The 20,000-nt window shown below is 34.0% G+C and overlaps 1 protein-coding gene across 1 annotated transcript in view; it reads left to right on the top strand.

The window, feature by feature from the left end:
* LOC137632369 (tyrosine-protein phosphatase Lar-like) overlaps positions 1-20,000 on the top strand; it is a 247,891-nt gene that overhangs the window by 179,408 nt on the left and 48,483 nt on the right. Inside the window, exon 6 of the mRNA XM_068364304.1 lies at positions 8,042-8,183. Within this exon, the coding sequence (XP_068220405.1) occupies positions 8,042-8,183 (142 nt within the window). The remainder of the gene's footprint in view (positions 1-8,041; positions 8,184-20,000) is intronic.

Here is a 20,000-nt window from a genome sequence, read left to right as displayed (position 1 = left end):
TGCTACCTCCGCTGTCATATAAGGCATCGGAGGCAGCAGCAGGGCCTACCGGAACTGCGTCACAATCGCTTGCCATTCATTCCTATTTCTAGTAAAATGATAATGAGAGAAATGGTTGTTATATATCTACAAATATGTTTTTCTCTCCTTCGGTCAACTGTTTAATCCAACTTCGTATTCCCGTAAAAGTTTTACATTTTCCTTCTATTTATTAAAGTAATTTTATTGATACCAAATATGTTTTAGCGTTATTTGAAAAACTATCATACGTTTAACCCTTTATATTTATTAAGTATCTGGAACCATTCCTACAGCTATGGATAAGAAAGTAAAGCATTTGTGTTTTATTGGTTGAACACTTCTTTAATGGGGAAGGTAGCTATGGTTGTAAATGGTTTCTGTTTTGTTCATTATTCAATTGTCAGTGTCTCTTACAAAGGAAGTACGGTAACGATCGAAGCTTAATGTTTTGTTTTTGGGAAAGTTAGTAAAACTGGGGTTTACACACGCACACACATACATACATATATATATATATATATATATGTATGTGTGTATAATGTATATAAATATAGGATAATGTGTGGATGTTTTCATATATATATATATATATATATATATACTGTATATAGATACATATATATATATATAAATATATATACACACATATATATACACATATATAATATATGTATATATATATATATATATGTATATATATGTATATATTATAGATGGATAGATAGATAAAGACCCTATGTTTTACCGTTTTCCTGCATGGATAAATACCATATCCACAAATAATAATTTCTTTGTAGAAATGTCCCGACACGAGATGTTAATCCTGCCGTCCAGCCAGACACATCACGAAAGAAAGAAGAGAAATATTTTCCTTGCAAAGATTATGAGCATCGTTAACCGGTGACTGCAATTTATCTCTCTCTCTCTCTCTCTCTCTCTCTCTCTCTCTCTCTCTCTCTCTCCAGTCGTTTCAGACACGAAACCTGATATAGAGAAACGTCATTCATTTAAAATGCTCAAATGATCACAGCCACTGACCTTTTAAGATCCGTCCACAGTTTTCTTAAGACCCTCGTCATTTTCTTTAACTTTCTCGGATTTTTCAAGCAATGAGACCTGTATCTAATCTTTGTAATCAGCTGCATTCGTTTAAGATATCAAAGAAAAAGAGAGGATTAGTGGTCTGTCTATCGCGGAAGGGACTGGCATTTTATATATATATATATATATATATATACTGTATATATATATACACTGTATACAGTATATATATGTATATATATGTGTATTTGTATATATATATATATATATATATATAGTTTGTGTATTTTTGTTTGTGTGTATGGTGTGTTCTTTTGTCTAATAAATATACATTATAAGATATGAGTATATTAAGCGTCTTATATATATATATATATATATATAGTGTGTGTGTGTGTATTTTTGTTTGTATATATGGTGCGTAATTATGTCTAATAAATATACAGTATAAGATATGAGTATATTAAGCATCTCACCATCACGATTCCTGAACTGTAGCATGAGCGAGAAAGATGGGAATAAACCAAGGTTTTTGTGGGAGTTGCCAAGGTGTAATTTATGGATGGGATCATGACAGTTATATCCCCTCTTAAAAGGTTCGGATTCTACCCCCCCCCCTCCTCCTCCCTCCTCCCTCATCCACTCTCCCCTGTCTTGTAGCCTCCCCTCTGACCACATCTAACCTCTACCTCCCACCTTGGCTGACTCCAGACCAAATCGAGTCAATACCTCGTTTATATTTTTGAGTTTCCATTTCATCTTGAAAGATGAATATCCTGTCTGCATTTTCTCTCTCCTATTTTCCCCAACTTCATCTCCTTATGCGGGGATAAGTAGTTTACTTAGGTTAATGGTTCTGTGTATTTGTACGTCCACACACACACTGTTACCGAAAAGGTCAGGTTGAATATATATCATGTGTTTTTATTATTGTTTTTTTACTGCTAAAACTTTTTTAAACTATGTCCGTATTCTCTCTCTCTCTCTCTCTCTCTCTCTCTCTCTCTCTCTCTCTCTTATGTTGATTTTTGATGTACTGTATGTAATTGCCAATATGTAACTTTGTTTGACATCTTCGGGCGTAATAAATTTATTAAATAATAATCTCTCTCTCTCTCTCTCTCTCTCTCTCTCTCTCTCTCTCTCTCTTATGTTGATTTTTGATGTACTGTATGTAATTGCAAATATGTAACTTTGTTTGACGTCTTCGGGCGTAATAAATTTATTAAATAATAATCTCTCTCTCTCTCTCTCTCTCTCTCTCTCTCTCTCTCTCTGTATTTTAATATATTATTAAAACTGAAAAAGTATTGATTTATACCAGTGACAAGAAAGAATACAGTTGAAAAATCAAAACACTTTTCTCAGATGCTGCAGACAAATGTTCTTCTCTCAAGGGGTTAACTATTGCACTGTAATTATTCAGTGGCTACTTTCCTCTTGGTAAGGGTAGAAGAGACTCTTTAGCTGTGGTAAGCAGCTCATCTAGGAGAAGGACACTGCAAAATCAAAACATTGTTCTCTTGTCTTGGCTAGTGCCATAGCCTCTGTATCATGGTCTTCCACTGTCTTGGATTAGAGTTCTCTTGCTTGAGGGTACAATCGGGCACACTATTCTATCTCATTTCTCTTCCTTTTGTTTTGTTAAGGGTTTCATAGTTTATATAGGAAATATTTAGTTTACTGTTGTTACTGTTCTTAAAATATATTTTTCCTTGTTTCCTTTCCTCACTGTGCTATTTTCTCTGTTGGAGGCCCTGGGTTTATAGCATCTTGCATTTCCAACTAGGGTTGTAGCTTAGCAAGTAATAATAATAATAATAATAATAATATATACCATACCTTATTATTACTGAAACACCATTCATATGCAACAGAGTTGAGTGGTCTGCCGATGCTCTCTGTTCATTACTTATACAGTTTAGACTGCGTATTAGATATACTAGCGTCTGTGAGTGCCGCCAGACAATGTATGTGACAGACATACTCTGTATGTACGATTTTGCAATCTTGTAAATGGAAAATGGCTGTCTGCTAAAGAAGGTGATGAATGCAAGAATTGGTGGGAGAAGTACAAGAGGAAGGCTAAGGTTTGGGTGGATGGATGGTGTGAAGAAAGCTCTGGGTGATAGGAGGATAGATGTGAGAGAGGCAAGAGAGCGTGCTAGAAATAGGAATGAATGGCGAGCGATTGTGACGCAGTTCCGGTAGGCCCTGCTGCTTCCTCCGGTGCCTTAGATGACCGCGGAGGTAGCAGCAGTAGGGGACTCAGCAATATGAAGCTTCATCTGTGGTGGAAATTTAGGAGGTTGGGCTGTGGCACCCTAGCAGTACCAGCTGAATTCGGCTGAGTCCCTGGTTTGGCTGGAGGAACGTAGAGAGTAGAGGTCCCCTTTTTTGTTTTGTTTCTTGTTGATGTCGGCTACCCCCCAAAATTGGGGGAAGTGCCTTTGGTATATGTATGTATGTAAATACTCATGTGTGGCTCGCTTTTATTTTCTATTTTATTCTCCCAGTCGCTTGCATTAAAATGTTTTCTTGCTGTACATATGAAATGGTTTGTAAAATTCGGAATTTGATACATTCCGGGTGTCTGCCCTTGATCTGTGCCTTAGAAATTACAAATAATATCAAGCTATTCAAGATTTTCAAACCGTATTAAGCCCGTCGAGTTTCTATATCACGGATTGTACAGCAGATTAACCTGGACTTTTTAAATCATCTCACTCTTGTATGTGGAAGTTGCTTTTAAATGCTTGCTAGGGATAATCTAAAGGGGTGCACCAGGTACTTTTGTAAGTGGAAGTTGCTTTTAAATGCTTGCTAGGGATCATCTAAAGGGGCGCACCAGGTACTTTTGTAAGTGGAAGTTGCTTTTAAATGCTTGCTAGGGATAATCTAAAGGGGCGCACCAGGTACTTTTGTAAGTGGAAGTTGCTTTTAAATGCTTGCTAGGGATAATCTAAAGGGGCGCACCAGGTACTTTTGTAAGTGGAAGTTGCTTTTAAATGCTTGCTAGGGATAATCTAAAGGGGCGCACCGGGTACTTTTGTAAGTGGAAGTTGCTTTTAAATGCTTGCTAGGGATAATCTAAAGTGGCGCACCAGTTACTTTATATATTAAGGAGCACTATTCTTGACGCGGAAGATGCTAGTTGACTTCTTCGGACATCTAATTCATTGTTGTAGTAAGAAAGATATTTATTATAATTATGATATTGATATAGTGGTGTTTTTTTTTTTTTTTTTTTTTTTTTTTTTTTTTTTTGTGGTCATGTGTTTCGCTATTTCTAAACTCAAATGCGTTACTTATTGCAAACGGATCGGTTTCACTCATCCATGGGATAAGGCTGGGTGTTTTTCACCCGTTAAGTGTGAAGTCAAGTAAATAGCAGGATAGCTTTGTTCTTGCACCTATTCGATATTACAGAAATAAGAACGAATACAGTATAATTATGCTCTTGATGTGATATTACAAGGATGGAACTATATTTATTTCACTTAAATATATTGCAATTCAGAACAAGGTTTCAGTTTTTTTATGTCTCACTTACGATTGCCTTGCATTGCTAGAATGATTTCAATTTTTTTCACATTACTGCATCATATGATTGCATTCACTCTGCATTGCTTGGTAAGAATTGTCGAGATATTTTTCCTCTGTCAGATGGATATTGCAGGCACCTTTTATTCTTTTTTTTTTTTTTTTTTTTTTTTTTCTTTTTTTTTTGATGAAAATTCCAATTTTATTTAGCATAGGATTCTTCTGATTTATATATTTGTAGTTAGTCTGATTTTATCGTGTCAAGGACATTAGGATCTTGTGTTGACGTATCATTTCGTCCTTCCTTTGTTCTTGACTTTTTTCAACTCCTAAGTTTCTCTTTCCTTCTTGTCTGTATCATTCCTCATCACCTTGTACGCGTCTCATCTCTCAATCGTCAAAAGCCTTAGACTTTCGCTTAAAGGAATCTTTGATCCTTGATATGTACCACTAATTTTCCTTCCATTTTGAAATTATAGCTACTTGTATTGCCTATTGCTTACACTGTACTTTTCATGTTCTTTTTTTCATACCTTCTCTCCTATATAATAAAGAACAAGTGTCTGGCTATATATATATATATATATATATATATATATATATATATATATATATAGCCAGACACTTGTTCTTTATCCTATAGTGTATGTATGTATGTGTGTGTGTGTATATATATATATATATATATACACACAATATGATAAAGAACAAATATATACACTATATGGTAAAGAACAAGTGTCTGGCTATATATATATATATATATATATATATTTTCGGTCACGCCCAGCTCTTCCCGTCCTTCGATTAGAGGGGAGAGGATATAGTCATACTCTGGTGAGAGAGAAGTGCGTGTTTGTGTATATCTATCTAAATATTTAGCCCTAATTTTTATGCGTTCCTATTTTCTGTATTTACAACACATTTTTTTCACTTAATCTAAAATAGTACCCCATTCTAATTCTAATATTAAATCTCTATTCTTGGATTTACATTCACTCACGACTTTATTTTTTAAGCTACTTTTGTAACCCCTCATCATTCCACATATTTTAAGCTACTTTTGTAACCCCTCATCATTCCACATATTTTTAAGCTACTTTTGTAACCCCTCATCATTCCACATATTTTTAAGCTACTTTTGTAACCCCTCATCATTCCACATATTTTAAGCTACTTTTGTAACCCCTCATCATTCCACATATTTTTAAGCTACTTTTGTAACCCCTCATCATTCCACATATTTTAAGCTACTTTTGTAACCCCTCATCATTCCACATATTTTTAAGCTACTTTTGTAACCCCTCATCATTCCACATATTTTTAAGCTACTTTTGTAACCCCTCATCATACCACATAAAGCAAATTTATTATTTCTCTAATCATGTAATGTTTGCCCTTCATTTAACTTTTATTTGGCCAGCGAAACAACTAACTTTCATTTTCATTCAGGTTTTTCGAGTCACCGCAGCTGATTTTTAGTATTTATCATCCATTTTACGCCCGTAAATAACCTTAAGCCCAGTAATTACCCCAGCACTGAACATCCCCTTCCTTCCCCCTCCTAAGCATTGTTAGTTCAAATGACCAATTACCAACTCATTTTCCTCTCTGTTTAAGCCTGATATATGTCATATTAGCTTTACATGTGGGAAAACGTCGGGGAAATTTTTGAGTGCATAAAACTTTGGTGTTAGGTCATTATGCGTTTCGTGTTTCAGAATGTTTTAATTTCTAGCGTGAAGGTGATGGCTTTTTTTTTTCATTATTTTCTCTCTTTTCTTTATTCTTTTTTTTCTCCTTGTGTTGCTCGTTGAAAATTATATTTACTTAAGATATGTATTATTCTTAATTTCCTGGAAGAAGGAATGGGGCTGATTTTAGGATATTCTATAGTGTGCTTGATTTTGATGGTGGTTCTTGTCTTCGTAAAATGTGTAAATTTTATATATATATATATATATATATATAAATATATATATATATATATATATGCGTGTGTGTGTCTATGTATATATATATATATATATATATATATATATATATATATATATATATATATATATGTATATATATATATATATATATATATTATTTATTTATATATATACTATATATATGTGTATTTATATACATAGATATAAATATACAGATATATATACACTTACATATATACACACAGTATATATATATATATATATATATATGTATGTATGTACGGTATGTATGTATGTATGCATATGTGTGTGTGATAATACTTTCCCCATTTTATTATTGTTTTATTCACAAAAAAGGATTATGCAATTTATCCTGTCTGTTTATGAGGTCTTTGGGACTACTGAGGTATTCTGGTTTATTACAAAACTATATAATAATAATCTGTGAGTATGAAAAACAACGTGTTTTTCCATCAGATTATTTTCTCATCGTAAAAGATATTTTGCTGCTAGCTTGTTGCGTTTGAAAAGTTTTTTTTTTTTTTTTTTTTTTTTTTTTTTTTTTTTTTTTTTTTTTTTGATGGGAAATTAGGTATTACATATTGTTTTTATTATTCACTGTTTGTAATCGCTTATATTTTGATATTGAATCATTGATCGCTAATGCATATTTTCTTTGTATGATTTCCCTCTATATGGGAAGAAGGATAATGGTAAAATGAGAACTGTAATAGAATATGATTTAGTCGTCAGAGCTTACCAGAGTTTTAATTGCCTTATGTTATGTTCCAAATTTCACTTTGAATTGTGGGGTATTATTTATTCAAGATAATGCGTACTATAGTCCATTTCTTTTAGCGATGCATATTTGCACCGACTCGCGGCGGTGCCCTTTTAGCTCGGAAAAGTTTCCGGATCGCTGATTGGTTAGAATTATCTTGTCCAACCAATCAGCGATCCGGAAACTTTTCCGAGCTAAAAGGGCACCGCTGCGAGTCGGTGCAAATATGCATCGCTAAAAGAAATGGACTATAGTATTGGTATTTGTTAATCACTGGTGTTTACGAAATGGTTTTATATCGGTCGATAGCAAAATAGTATATATTTGCCGGACATTGTTAAACGTACCGGAAAGAGGTCCTGGTGTACTGACAGGATTCAGATTTTGACATTATATTTTAAGAATTGATTATGTTTAAATTTTATTTTATATCATTATTGATTAATAATGATGATGATTATTATTATTATTATTATCATTATTACTACTACTACTACTACTAGTTAAGCTACAACTCTAGTTGGAAAAGCAGGATACTATAAGCTCCTAATAGTGAAAAATAGCCCAGTGAGGAAAGGAAGTTAAGAAATGAATAAACAACATTTATGTACATTAAATTATCAGAATATTAGTGACTTAATTTATTTGTTAGAATTATATAGTGACTTCCATTTTTATTCTTAGATGACCATTTTCTTTTTTTTCTTTATTTGAACAGGGACCAGCCATTGACATGACGGAGAACACCATCACTAAGAACGTTCTTGTTCTGGAGAACATCCAGGAGTCGGCCAACTACACCTGCCAGGCCCAGTCCACGCTGGGGTTGGTCACCAAGGAGGTCGCCGTGAAAGTTCAAGGTCAGTGGGGGTCAAATTAGGCAATTGGTGTAGAAGAATTGTAGTTATAACTATTCAAACCCTGCTAAGGAACTCCAATTATCTCTTTGTGCGTGTGTGTGTACTTACCCATTATACAATATTTGTGTTATGGAGTCAATGCTCTGTTCCCTAACGAGCTTGGATTATATAAATGATAAAGATTTTAACGAGCAACAGACCAATGGGGGAAAAATAAGCCAATATATGCCCATTAATATCAAGGACAATAGGTCGTGCCACTGTTTATTTTTATCCCACTCGCCAAATAATTTTGCTTTCAATCACTTTTCTTTATTGGTACGATATCATTTTGGAAATTTTGTCTTCTATACAGTTATTGATTATTTTTCAGTAGACTCGTCATTACTATTATTATTGATCAAATCTCAAATATTGATAATAATTATCGGCGAGTTTTAATTCAGTTTTTGATGGCTTATATCAAATACCACTGTCGGTGATAATCGTGATCTTGTTGGGTAGTCATGTTTTGAAAATTCCTTATATTATCATCACATCGTGTTGGTCATCCAACAACGGCAGAAGACTTAACCGTGAATAGGCTGGTTATATGGAGATCTCGTTAGTCTATAATTGTTTACGGAATGGGTTTCCCTACGATGTACGATAAAGCGGGAATTGGCCTAAGTCCCCTCAGACGAACGAGGAGAAGCAAGAGGGAGGGAGGAAGTCTGCCTAATTAGAATGTGGAATTCAAAGACGGAGCCAAGTGCCCTATGGCTAGAATCACTTACCATTTAATGCTTTGTGCCTCTAGTTTAAATTAAATAGGTTAGCCGGGTTAGCAGGGGGTGAGCGTCTGGCTCATACATAGCCCTGTCTGTTTGTAGATTTGTATTTGTTTAATGGTTGTCCGATTATCTAAAACTGCAACTGCGTCCTTAATTTTTATCTGTGATACGTGCTGACTGAATTAATATGTTTTTCCGTAAATAAAATGTATGATTTTCTTATTTAGAAATTTTGTGTATGACATAAACAAATTCTGTGGAATTTTTTTTCTATGGTTGTTGCCTTCCTTGTTGCATATGTTATTTGTATAAACGGAAGTACAAGCAACCTATGTGATCTTGCCTTCAATTATCTTTTGTTTTATACTCTCAAGTGTTTATCATCTGTATGTGATGACTAAAGCATTTGAAACGTGAGGCTCCTTTCGAATGTGGCCTTTTTGGATATGCTACTATGACCTTCAGCCTTAGTTGAACTTTCCAATAGCAAAAAAGAAAAAAAAAAGAAGAAAAAAATGTACGCTAGCTATATAAATGTGTCTATATCTCATAGTTGATACCGATAGAATTTTAAAAACGAACTTCATGAAAGTGTCCTTACGATATGAAGGGAAATATACTGGATAGAATTATCCCCGATTTTTTTTTAAACCAGGTGTCTGTAGCTTATTCCACTTCTGTATGCCTTTGAAATTTCACAAGTAAAATGTATTTTCATTAGATATCTAGTGTGACTATGTTAGACATTAAGCATTAAATCTGATAATGATTACATTTGTATACTTCTTGAAATTTATAGTTATGGACGTGTGCGTTTTATCGTCACATGTTTATCAATTTAGATTTTCTTGTGGGAGATGGTATATATGATGTGTTTGTGTGTGTGTGGGTGTAAGTTTCTGATAGTGAGCGCGTATATATATGTATATGTATATATATATGTATATGTATATATATATATATATATATATATATATACATATATATACATACATACATTTACCTGTTTAGTTTTTATTTTCTCTAATTATATCCAATTAATGTGATATATACCTGTATAAATATTTTATTTATTTATTTCTCCAGACACGTGTAATTCCGTTAAAAGACTTACTGTTTTTAATACAAAAAATAATGGCCATTGAGAATATACCGTATATATACATAGTAGTATTGTAACGTTGAGCAAATCATAACTTCATTGTTCTAGTAAAATGTAATATCGCTGGCTCGGATCCAATTAATGAAGCGTTTACCATGTTATGTTATTTTTAGGCTTAATTTTTTTTTTTTCCCAAATCGAGGTGCTCATAATTCTTTTACTTCTAGGTATACCCCTGGCTTTACTTCATTTACATTGGTATGCTTAATTTTCACATATTTGATTTCTAGCTTTCCTAGGTTTTCTGTCTTTTTTTTGATTTACTGGCCTGGTAACCTGTTCGCCTAGCATTCGAATGGCTGCAGATCGATCCTCGGCAGGGACTGTGAGTTTATGCTTTTTACTAGGGAGACCACTGCTGTGGTTGGGCACCACAGTGGAGGGTTGGGCTTGTACGGCTGACGTCCTGGTGAGCATCTATTCAGATGAAACTGGAACTGGAACTGAAACCAGACACCTTTACCTTTAGTTTTGCTGTCCATCAAACATTTTACTTGCTTCGTTAAGATGTGAATTTTAGACAAATCTTCAACATTTGCCATAACTGAGGAGACGTCCATATTGCCTGCAAACAATGTACTTCATATCTTTTTTTTTTTGGATATTTTATATTTTGAAAAGTATATGATCATATACTGTGTTAAGTGATGCGGGTCCCTGAACATTGCGTAGTGATAGTCTACATGTCTTGGTAATAAAACTTTAATATGCAATATTAAAAGTTCTACAAGTCAGAAAACTTTTCGACACGTGTAATTCCTATCCATTCTTTTGTGACGTATCGTAATCTCATATACTGCTGTATCAGATGCTGCTGTAAAATCCTTCAGTCTAAATTGCGTCTGTCTACAAAATTGGTTCCCAATGCCTTTCTATGGTATAGAACTTTCTTAAATTTTGATAGTTAAGAGTTTTGTTATCAGTACATTTCAAAATATAATTTTTTCACAATATTCACATGTTGCTGTAGAAAGATTTTGTACGTGAAACTTGTTTGGTTTTCTACATATTTATCTCAACCACACGATGTAAATATTAATTATACTAATCTACATTATCTTAGACAGTTTAGTCTCCTTTATTATAAAAACTTGGTTTACACTTTTTGCTGATATGTAGATTAATTGTTATGAATATTTTTATTAAATGTAAATGTATACTTTTATATATATTCATGGACATAGCTGGGTAATAGGGTCTCATTTCTTAATGGTTGGTCCATCTGAACATGAACAAACTTTTATTGTATTTTATGTTTTCTAATATTGTCGTTACAACGTAAAGCAGAAATCTACCGCTATTGCTATATCTACATGATTTTCCTTCAAGCTATAAAAAGAAATTGAGACAGGCAACCTCCAAAAAAAAGAAAAAAAGAAAAAAAAATACTGATGTTTCAGGCAGCAAACATTAAATGGTTTGTTTAAACCCTTTGCTGCTTTGCTGCAGTGTTCGGTAAACTCAATTTGGAGTAATTGAGATTTTTCTTATTGCTAGATCACTCGACTGTTAGGCGGGCAACGACTTTTCACCTTGTTTGTCTTTGCAAGAGATTTATTACCATAGGTACATTATTGTGATTAGTGAGGTAGTGAGTAATGCCCTTGTGTATACTTGCTGAGTAATGCTGTTATTAGAAGCTAAACGGACTTGTTTTGGGGGGGACACGCTCTCTCTCTCTCTCTCTCTCTCTCTCTCTCTCTCTCTCTCTATACTGTGCACGCGCGCGTGTGCGTATAACTTAGGGCACCTAAGAGTCTGGTATTGGAATTGCTATTCAAATGAAGACATAAGTGGTAAAATCGTTCTGGTCATATTTTTTCTGAATTAAGAATTTTGCCCGACTGCTCATTGGTTTGGGGAAAAAATGGAGGGTAGTAAAATAAAGGGGGGTTTGTTATGAGGAATAATTGGGACATGGCCCAAAAGCTCAATTTACCTCTGAGAATCAACGTGTTCAACGTCCGTATTGATCTTTGGCCATTTGATGTGTGCTGTTCCTGCCCATTATGATTTGACCCAGCGAATGGTAAATAGGTCAAAGTACTAAGAGAGAGAGAGAGAGAGAGAGAGAGAGAGAGAGAGAGAGAGAGTGGGGGATTTCGGTGATGATATTTTAATGATCTATTTACTAAACCCCATTTTCCCCGAACGCTTTTAAAAGGTCAAGTATTTTTTTGTGAACCCACAAAGGTACTTCCGAAATGTGTTGAATAAGGATGATTTCAATATGGAAGTTAATTATGCGAAATATTGAGGTAGTGAATTAGAATTATTTTTTACAATTTGAAATCAAACCCTGCCTTTACTCCTGGGATTTCGTACAGGGTGTTTACCTAAGCAAATTTCATGTTTGTACTGCGTATGGTGAAGAAATTTGTTGATGTGCCGTCTACGATACTTTGCCTATCTAGAGAATTATCTTTAATTGCATACATCCTTCTTTTCGGGTACGTTAACACACATTGGATTTAGTTGTGAAGTCCTTGTTTTCAATCTTGAACAGATGAGAAGAGGTGGATCTTTTCTTAACATCATTACTATTTTCTTTTTCAATTGATAGATTGCAAATAATAGTTGATGGAAACTATAGTATAGGAATGAAATATCTGGTGTTCCTCAAGGTAGTGTTCTCTGCCCATTCATTTTCATACTATACGTATGATAATGTAGTTTGTTTAGAAAACAATCTTGTTGCTTATGCAGATGATGCTACTCTCTTCGAACGTAGATCTGTGGTTGCTGAGTACCTTATTAGAGATCTAGCTAAAATAAATGCATGAGGCAAATTATGGCGGATGAAGTTGAACCTTAATAAAATTCATATCCGATTGTAAAAAGGATATGGACAGTGTCTCTTTAACGTCTGAATCTTTGGAATGACAGTGATTTAATTATAAACAACTCATTTAAAATTCTGTTTGATTCTTAATTGCAAATCTACTTTAGAGAAACACACCCGGTCAATTTCTTTAATTGCACATTAAAATTGTCATATTTATAAAGTCTTTAAGATTTTTGGTGATCATTCTCTCCTTAAGAAGTGTTTTAATTTTTACATTTAACAATGTTTCGAGTATTGTTCTCCTGTCTGGTCTTCATCTGTTGGCTCCTATTTTAATTGTTGTACAAAAACTTGCAGTTTGAGAAATTCCATATCCTTGATTTGGATGTTAATCTCTGGTACTATTGTTCAGTTATTTCTTTATGCGTGTTGCATAGAATTTGCAACTCGCATTCAGATATTCCGCAATATACCGTTTTGTACTAGGTATACAGTTAAATCTAGGTCTTTCTTTCTCCATTATAGGGCTCAATAGTGCACAGTCTTTTAGGAGTTATATTGTAGTTGCGACCATATTGTGTGGAATAATCTTCCTAATATGGTGGTTGAATCAGTAGAACTTGAGAAATTCAAACTGGTTGCAATTGCTTATTTGTTGAACAGGTTTAAATTAAGTCTCTTTTCATAGTTTATATATGACTTATTTGATTTAACGTTTTTACTGAACCTAATATATGTAATATTTTATTTATTATTTCGCAAAAAAACTTTATTCATTATCTTTATCCTTTCCGCCCTGCGCGATTTCTCTGTTGGAACCCTTTGGCTTAAATTATCCTGCTTTTCCAAGGAGGGTTACAACTTGGCTAGTAATATTGATAATCCATACTTCCAATGCAGGTAAAGGTATGTTTTGCCCGGTGCGATTATCATTCAACGATGGTTGTCAAGTTTTTTTTTTTTTTTTTTTTTTTTTTTTTTGGCTATTGATGCTAGAGTCGAAAGCGATCAGCAGAAGAGTCCTGTGAAGTAAGATAACCCCATTCAATAACAATAAATTGATATCATCGTTGACCCATGACTGATGCTCGTTGAGTGGTAATCGCTTATGAAAACGTACCTTAAGGGTGAACCGAATTTATGCGAAGGGCAATTCTTCTCAAGCTGGGAAATCCTTTTCACTCCGGAGGATGCAAGGATGAAAGCGACAGGGAAATAGGGAGGAAGAGGTTAAATTGGGTAGTTTGGCTTTTTTAAAATACAAAGCAATTTGAAAAAGAAATAAGCATATTTCCTTTGAAAGAGAAGATACAAATTGAAAATAAGCATATTTCCATTGAAAGAGAAGATACAAATTGAAAATAAGCATATTTCCTTTAAGAGAGAAGATACAAATTGAAAATAAGCATATTTCCTTTGAAAGAGAAGATACAAATTGAAAATAAGCATATTTCCTTTGAAAGAGAAGATACAAATTGAAAATAAGCATATTTCCTTTGAAAGAGAAGATACAAATTGAAAATAAGCATATTTCCTTTGAAAGACAAGATATAGGGAAGTATTTATTACAAGAAGAGGAAATATATTTTGAAAACAAACTCTAGAATGTTATATAACACTGATATTTAGAAGATTTTGTTTTCATACAATACTTTTCTCTTATTTTTACCTTCAGATTCGAGGGTTGGGTGTAGGCATTTAGCAGCCTGTTCTGTCGACATACTGTATATTATTGGTGCTGGAACTCAATGGAAGAGCACTTGTCATGTTCGCAAATCTTGTTAACCGAGTTTGATTTGTAATGACATCAGCTGAGAACAGGACGGCTCTCCCTCATGGTGGTCCCTTCTACTAAAAGTAAAAAAAAAAAAAAAGTTCAATGTAACCTATATAAACACACGCACGCACGCACGTGCTCAAGCACACTAACACACACATACACACACACACACACACACACACACATATATATATATATATATATATGTGTGTGTGTGTGTGTGAATATACATATGTATTAGTGTGTGTGTGTGTGTTATGGTCGCCAATAGCATATTTTCAATTTCATTGGATGGGGTCACCAGGATTTTTTGTGTTTATATGGGTGTATTTGTCAGCATATAAAGTGTTTGTGAATAGTTTACACCAATTTTTATTATAGATATAATAGTTTTATATCCTTTCAGTAATTTATTTCTCCAAATTTAACAACACAAAAGCAATGCATATGATTTATGACTGTGCAATATTAGCTCGCGAAAACCTCATCATCTCCTCCTACGCCTATTGGCGTAAAGGGCCTCTTAGATTACGCCAGCCGTCTCTACCTTGAGCTTTTAATTGAATACCTTCTCCATTCATCATCTTCTACTTCACACTTCATAGTTTTCAGCCATGTAGGCGTGGGTCTTCCAACTCTTCTAGTGCCTTCTGGAGCTCAACTGACCGTTTGGTGAACGTAGATATGTAAAATGACATAGGTGTTTATTTTACCTTATGAACAAGTAAGAGAACCTTTACTCATTTGCTGACCTATAGTCTGTCTAAATCCTGGCGGCGGGTGAGTGAGTGACCCAGTGGGATTGTGGGTGATTGCGGCTGGGAGAGTTTGACAAAGGGCTAGGGAATCATTGCTGCCTCCGCCGCAGCAGGTAAGGCCCAGTCGAATTTATTCGAAGGGTAATTCTTCTTAAGCCTCGGAATCCTTTTCATTTCGGAGGATTAAACTCGATGACTCAGTTTATGTCTCCTATGGAATTACGGTGACAACGAGAGAGAGAGAGAGAGAGAGAGAGAGAGAGAGAGAGAGAGAGAGTATTTTTTTGGAAAACACAAAAATTAATTTACATAGAAAAGGAATAGGCCTGGTTTTGTTGATAGAGAAGAGAGGGGAATGAATATAATATAATTAGCGAAAATGAAATTGAAAGCAAACGTTATTCAAAATATAGTTTAAAGGAACATAAGTAGACATTTTCATTTTCAATATCTCTTAAAAGCCAACGAAGATCTTTCTCTTAATTGTCTGGGTTTTAGCAGAAATTTATGAAATGATTTCAGCAGTTTTGGTATAAAAAATATATATAATGAGGTTCGTTTATTGCTTTCTGAGAACCATGGACTTGAAGATATTTTTTTCATCACAAAAATTGGCGAAAATTTAGCTCCTGGTTTTAATTAATAGGTCTAATCCAAAACGTTGACATTGCTGTATTTAAAAAGTGGAGTTTTTACATGGCAGCGAAGGATGTCATTAAGGATACTCGTTGGTATGTTTAGAAAAGATATTTTTCTAAAAATAGCAATTTGGGGAAAGGTATGAAAGACATTATCGGTATCATTTACTGAAATTTTTATCTATATATATATATATATATATATAAATGTACATATATATGTACATATATATATATATATATATATATATATATATATATATATATATATATCGGTATCATTCACTGAAGTTTTTAACTATATATATATATATATATATATAGTTAAAAGTTTCCGTAAATGATACTGATATATATATATATATATATATATAGTATTTGAATTATTGCATTTTTCATCTTTGCCGTGTCAATTTGAATACCTATCAAGACACAAATTTTTTCCGGGTACTAAATCTTTCGTAGTGTTTTCTTTTAGTTTTCAGTTTTCTTTTGACCGTGCAGTTAAATAATGTAAGCAAGATAAAATGTATCATAATAATGTAAGATTTATATGAAATCTAAAGCAGACAGGAATGGGATTTTGCATGATCTTTAGGGTTTGAATTGGTCACAATTGTATAGTGGTGTTAATCCTGTTGTTCCTTTGAATGAGAATCTAGGCAGTATAATTGATAGGAATATCCCTTCTCGTGTTCTAAGGTACCGAGTGAAGGACAAACCATGGTTCAATGATGATTGTAGGCGTTTTTATTTGGAGAAGCAGGAGGCCTATCATCTTTAAAAGGGTAACGGATCAGAATTGACTTAGAATAACTATACTCAGTAAAAGCTTCTGCTCGGAGAGCTTAAGCTTCAACTGAAAAGGAATACAATTTAACCATAAAAGAAATTCTCTCTGGTACAACCCAGTGGTGGACTACCCTTAAATCTGCACTCTTTGGTATAGATGCAACAGTTCCTCCTTTACTTAAACTCGATGGCATGTCGCTCACTGTCCAAAGGAAAAGGCAACCCTTTTGGCTGGTGTGTTTGACTGTAAGCAGAGTGATGAGAAACTTGATCTTCCTCATTTCTGTTTTCCTGAGGCTAAGCTAACAAATTTAGCTTTTCGATCGCAGGAAGTTAAAGCTCTCTTGATGGACCTTGGTGCTTATGGAGGTGTAGACCTAAATGAAATTTTCCCTTTGCTTTTTATAAAGACTGCAGATTTTTTAGCTCCAAAGTTATTTGTTATTTTGCGCAAGTTAGTAAAAAGAGGAGCTTTTAGCACTTGGAGAAATGGTAAAGTTACTCCACTTCGTAAATGTATTTGTGGTAGCTAAAGTCCAACTGATTACCGCCCATTTTACTTCAACTCCCATAATTAGGACGTCTTCTTGGGAAAACGTCTCGAAAAGTTTGCTGAAGGTAATCATCTGTCCCCTAGTTTGCAATTTGGTTTTCGTAAAGGCCTTGGAGCATGTGATGCCCTTCTTACAATCTCCAATGCTGTACAGAAATCCCTTGATTGTGGTCAGGAAGTTTGTATGAATGGCCTTGATATTAGTGCTGCCTTTGACCGTGTTAATTAGAGGCCCTTGTTTTCAAACTCAAATAATTGGGAGTGGATGGGTCGTTTCGTAGCATTATTTTTTAATTTTTAAGTAATAGTTCACAGAGAGTTGTTGTTTAATGGGCACCATATTGAGTATAGGAATGTGACATCTGGTGTTCCACAGGGTAATGTTCTTGGCCTATTACTTTTCATACTATATACACATGACATGTGGTTTGGACTAGAAAACAAGCTTGTTGCATATACAGGTGATGCTACTCTCTTTGCATCAGTTCCATCTCCTGAATGTAGATCTGGGGTTGCTAAATCCCTTAATAGAGATCTAGCTAAACTTAGTTTATGGGGCATGAAGGTGAATCCTTAAAAACCTCAAAAGTATGATTGTAAGTAGTCAAGGACAGTGACTCCTTAACATCCTTGATAATTTTTCTTTAACACTGTATGACTCTTCTAAAATTTTAGAAGGGATTCTCGATAGCAAATTTACTTTTGTGAAACAATTCAAGTCGGTGTCTTCTTCAATTGCACAAAAATATTGGCTTAATAAGAAAGTATTCAGATTTTCGGTGATCAGTCAATTCTGAAGAAGTGTTTTAATTCTTTCATTCTACCTTGTTTCAAGTATTTTTCCTCTGTCTTGTCTTCAACTGCCGATTTTCATCTTAATTTGTTGGACAGGAACTTAGTCTTCTAAATATCTTATTCCTGATCTAGATATTAATCTCTGGTACCGTCTACTACTAGTTCGTCATACATGTTGCATAAGATTTTTCATAATTCTGATCATCCTTTACATTCAGATCTTCCAGGACAGTTTAATTCTGTTCTTAATACTAGGCGTGCAGTTAATTCTAATAGCCAGGCGTTCCCCACCATGAGGCTCAATGCTACACAGTATTCTAGAAGTTTTATTCCAGCTGTGACCGACCAATTTGTGGAATGATCTTCCTAATCGGGTAGTTGAATCGGAAGAACTTCAAAAGTACAAAATTATAGCTAATGCTTTAATGTTGAACAGGCTGACATAGGTCTTCTTGAAGTTTCTATATGAAATATAGGTTTTGATGATACTGTTTTTAAATATTTTAATGTTCATTATTTTTCATATCGTTTATTTATTTCCTTATTTCTGTTCTTCACTGCGGTATTTTTCCCCGTTGGAGCCCTTGAGCTTGTAGCATCTTGCTTTCCCCAACTATGGTTGTAGCTTAACTAGTAGTAGTAGTAGTAGTTAGTAGTAGTAGTAGTAGTAGTAGTAGTAGTAGTAGTAGTAGTAATAATAATAATAATAATAATAATAATAATAATAATAATAGTAATAATAATAATAATAAATAATAATAATAATAAATTGTTAGTGGCGTTTTCATTTGGACTTATCCAAACATGAAATTCGGAATTCTGTGTATTTCTTGAAAAACACCGTAACAGAAATACAGGATTTTGAAATATGGCCGAATCGATTTATCTGAATTCTTTAATTACTGGGTTTTCCGTGGTGGCAATTTTAAGCGGAAATGTTTCTTGCGTATTAACGTTCGATTTTTATCAGTTTTATTATGTGTTTATTTCTTTCGTTGATGACGTCTTGATATTCTGTTCATATATATATATATATATATATATATATATATATATATATATATATGTGTGTGTGTGTGTGTGTGTGCACAACTCATAAAATATGTATTGAAGACAAGAAAAGAAGATTCAAGTCTTCACTTTTCCTCTCATTATAATACACAAACAATATATATATATATATGTATATATATATATATATATATATATTCATTCTAAATTTACACCCTTTTCCCATTGAAGTGGGTGGCTCCAAAAAAGTTTTAATGTTCTGGTACCTCGGTTGGTCGCTAGGGATGAAGTTGCTAGCACCACGGTTATTTTCGTAACAGCCGGGTTAACCGGGTGCTGGAATCGTATGCTGTCCCAAAGATTCGCAGCTTCATCATTGAACTTCTCGGCTACTTATGTTTTTATTTGGTATTTATGTTAATGTTTTTTTTTTTAGGAAATTTTGCATTTACCAAGTTATCTCTCTCTCTCTCTCTCTCTCTCTCTCTCTCTCTCTCTCGTAATTGTTCGACTGTAGTAATCTTGAAGTTCGTTTTGGAGTGACTTTCCTTGTTTACCTTGCCTTCAGGAGAAACGGATCCCAAAGACGTATATAGCTGAAGGGGAAAGGACACAAAGGGAGAAATCATCTCTCCGAGGAAAGAGAGACAGAAAAAGTTTCTCCCCAATAGTGACAAAAGTGACGTTACTTTGGGATATTAGAGCGCAAGTAATCAAAGAGCCGACTTCGGTTTGTTTGGATGCAGATTGGAGGATCCAGGTGGATGGGG

Source organism: Palaemon carinicauda, chromosome 41 (assembly GCF_036898095.1).
Source record: "Palaemon carinicauda isolate YSFRI2023 chromosome 41, ASM3689809v2, whole genome shotgun sequence".
Lineage (NCBI taxonomy): Eukaryota > Metazoa > Arthropoda > Malacostraca > Decapoda > Palaemonidae > Palaemon > Palaemon carinicauda.
The sequence above is the reverse complement of the archived record's forward strand: the minus strand, read 5'-3'. Positions and strand labels throughout refer to the sequence as shown.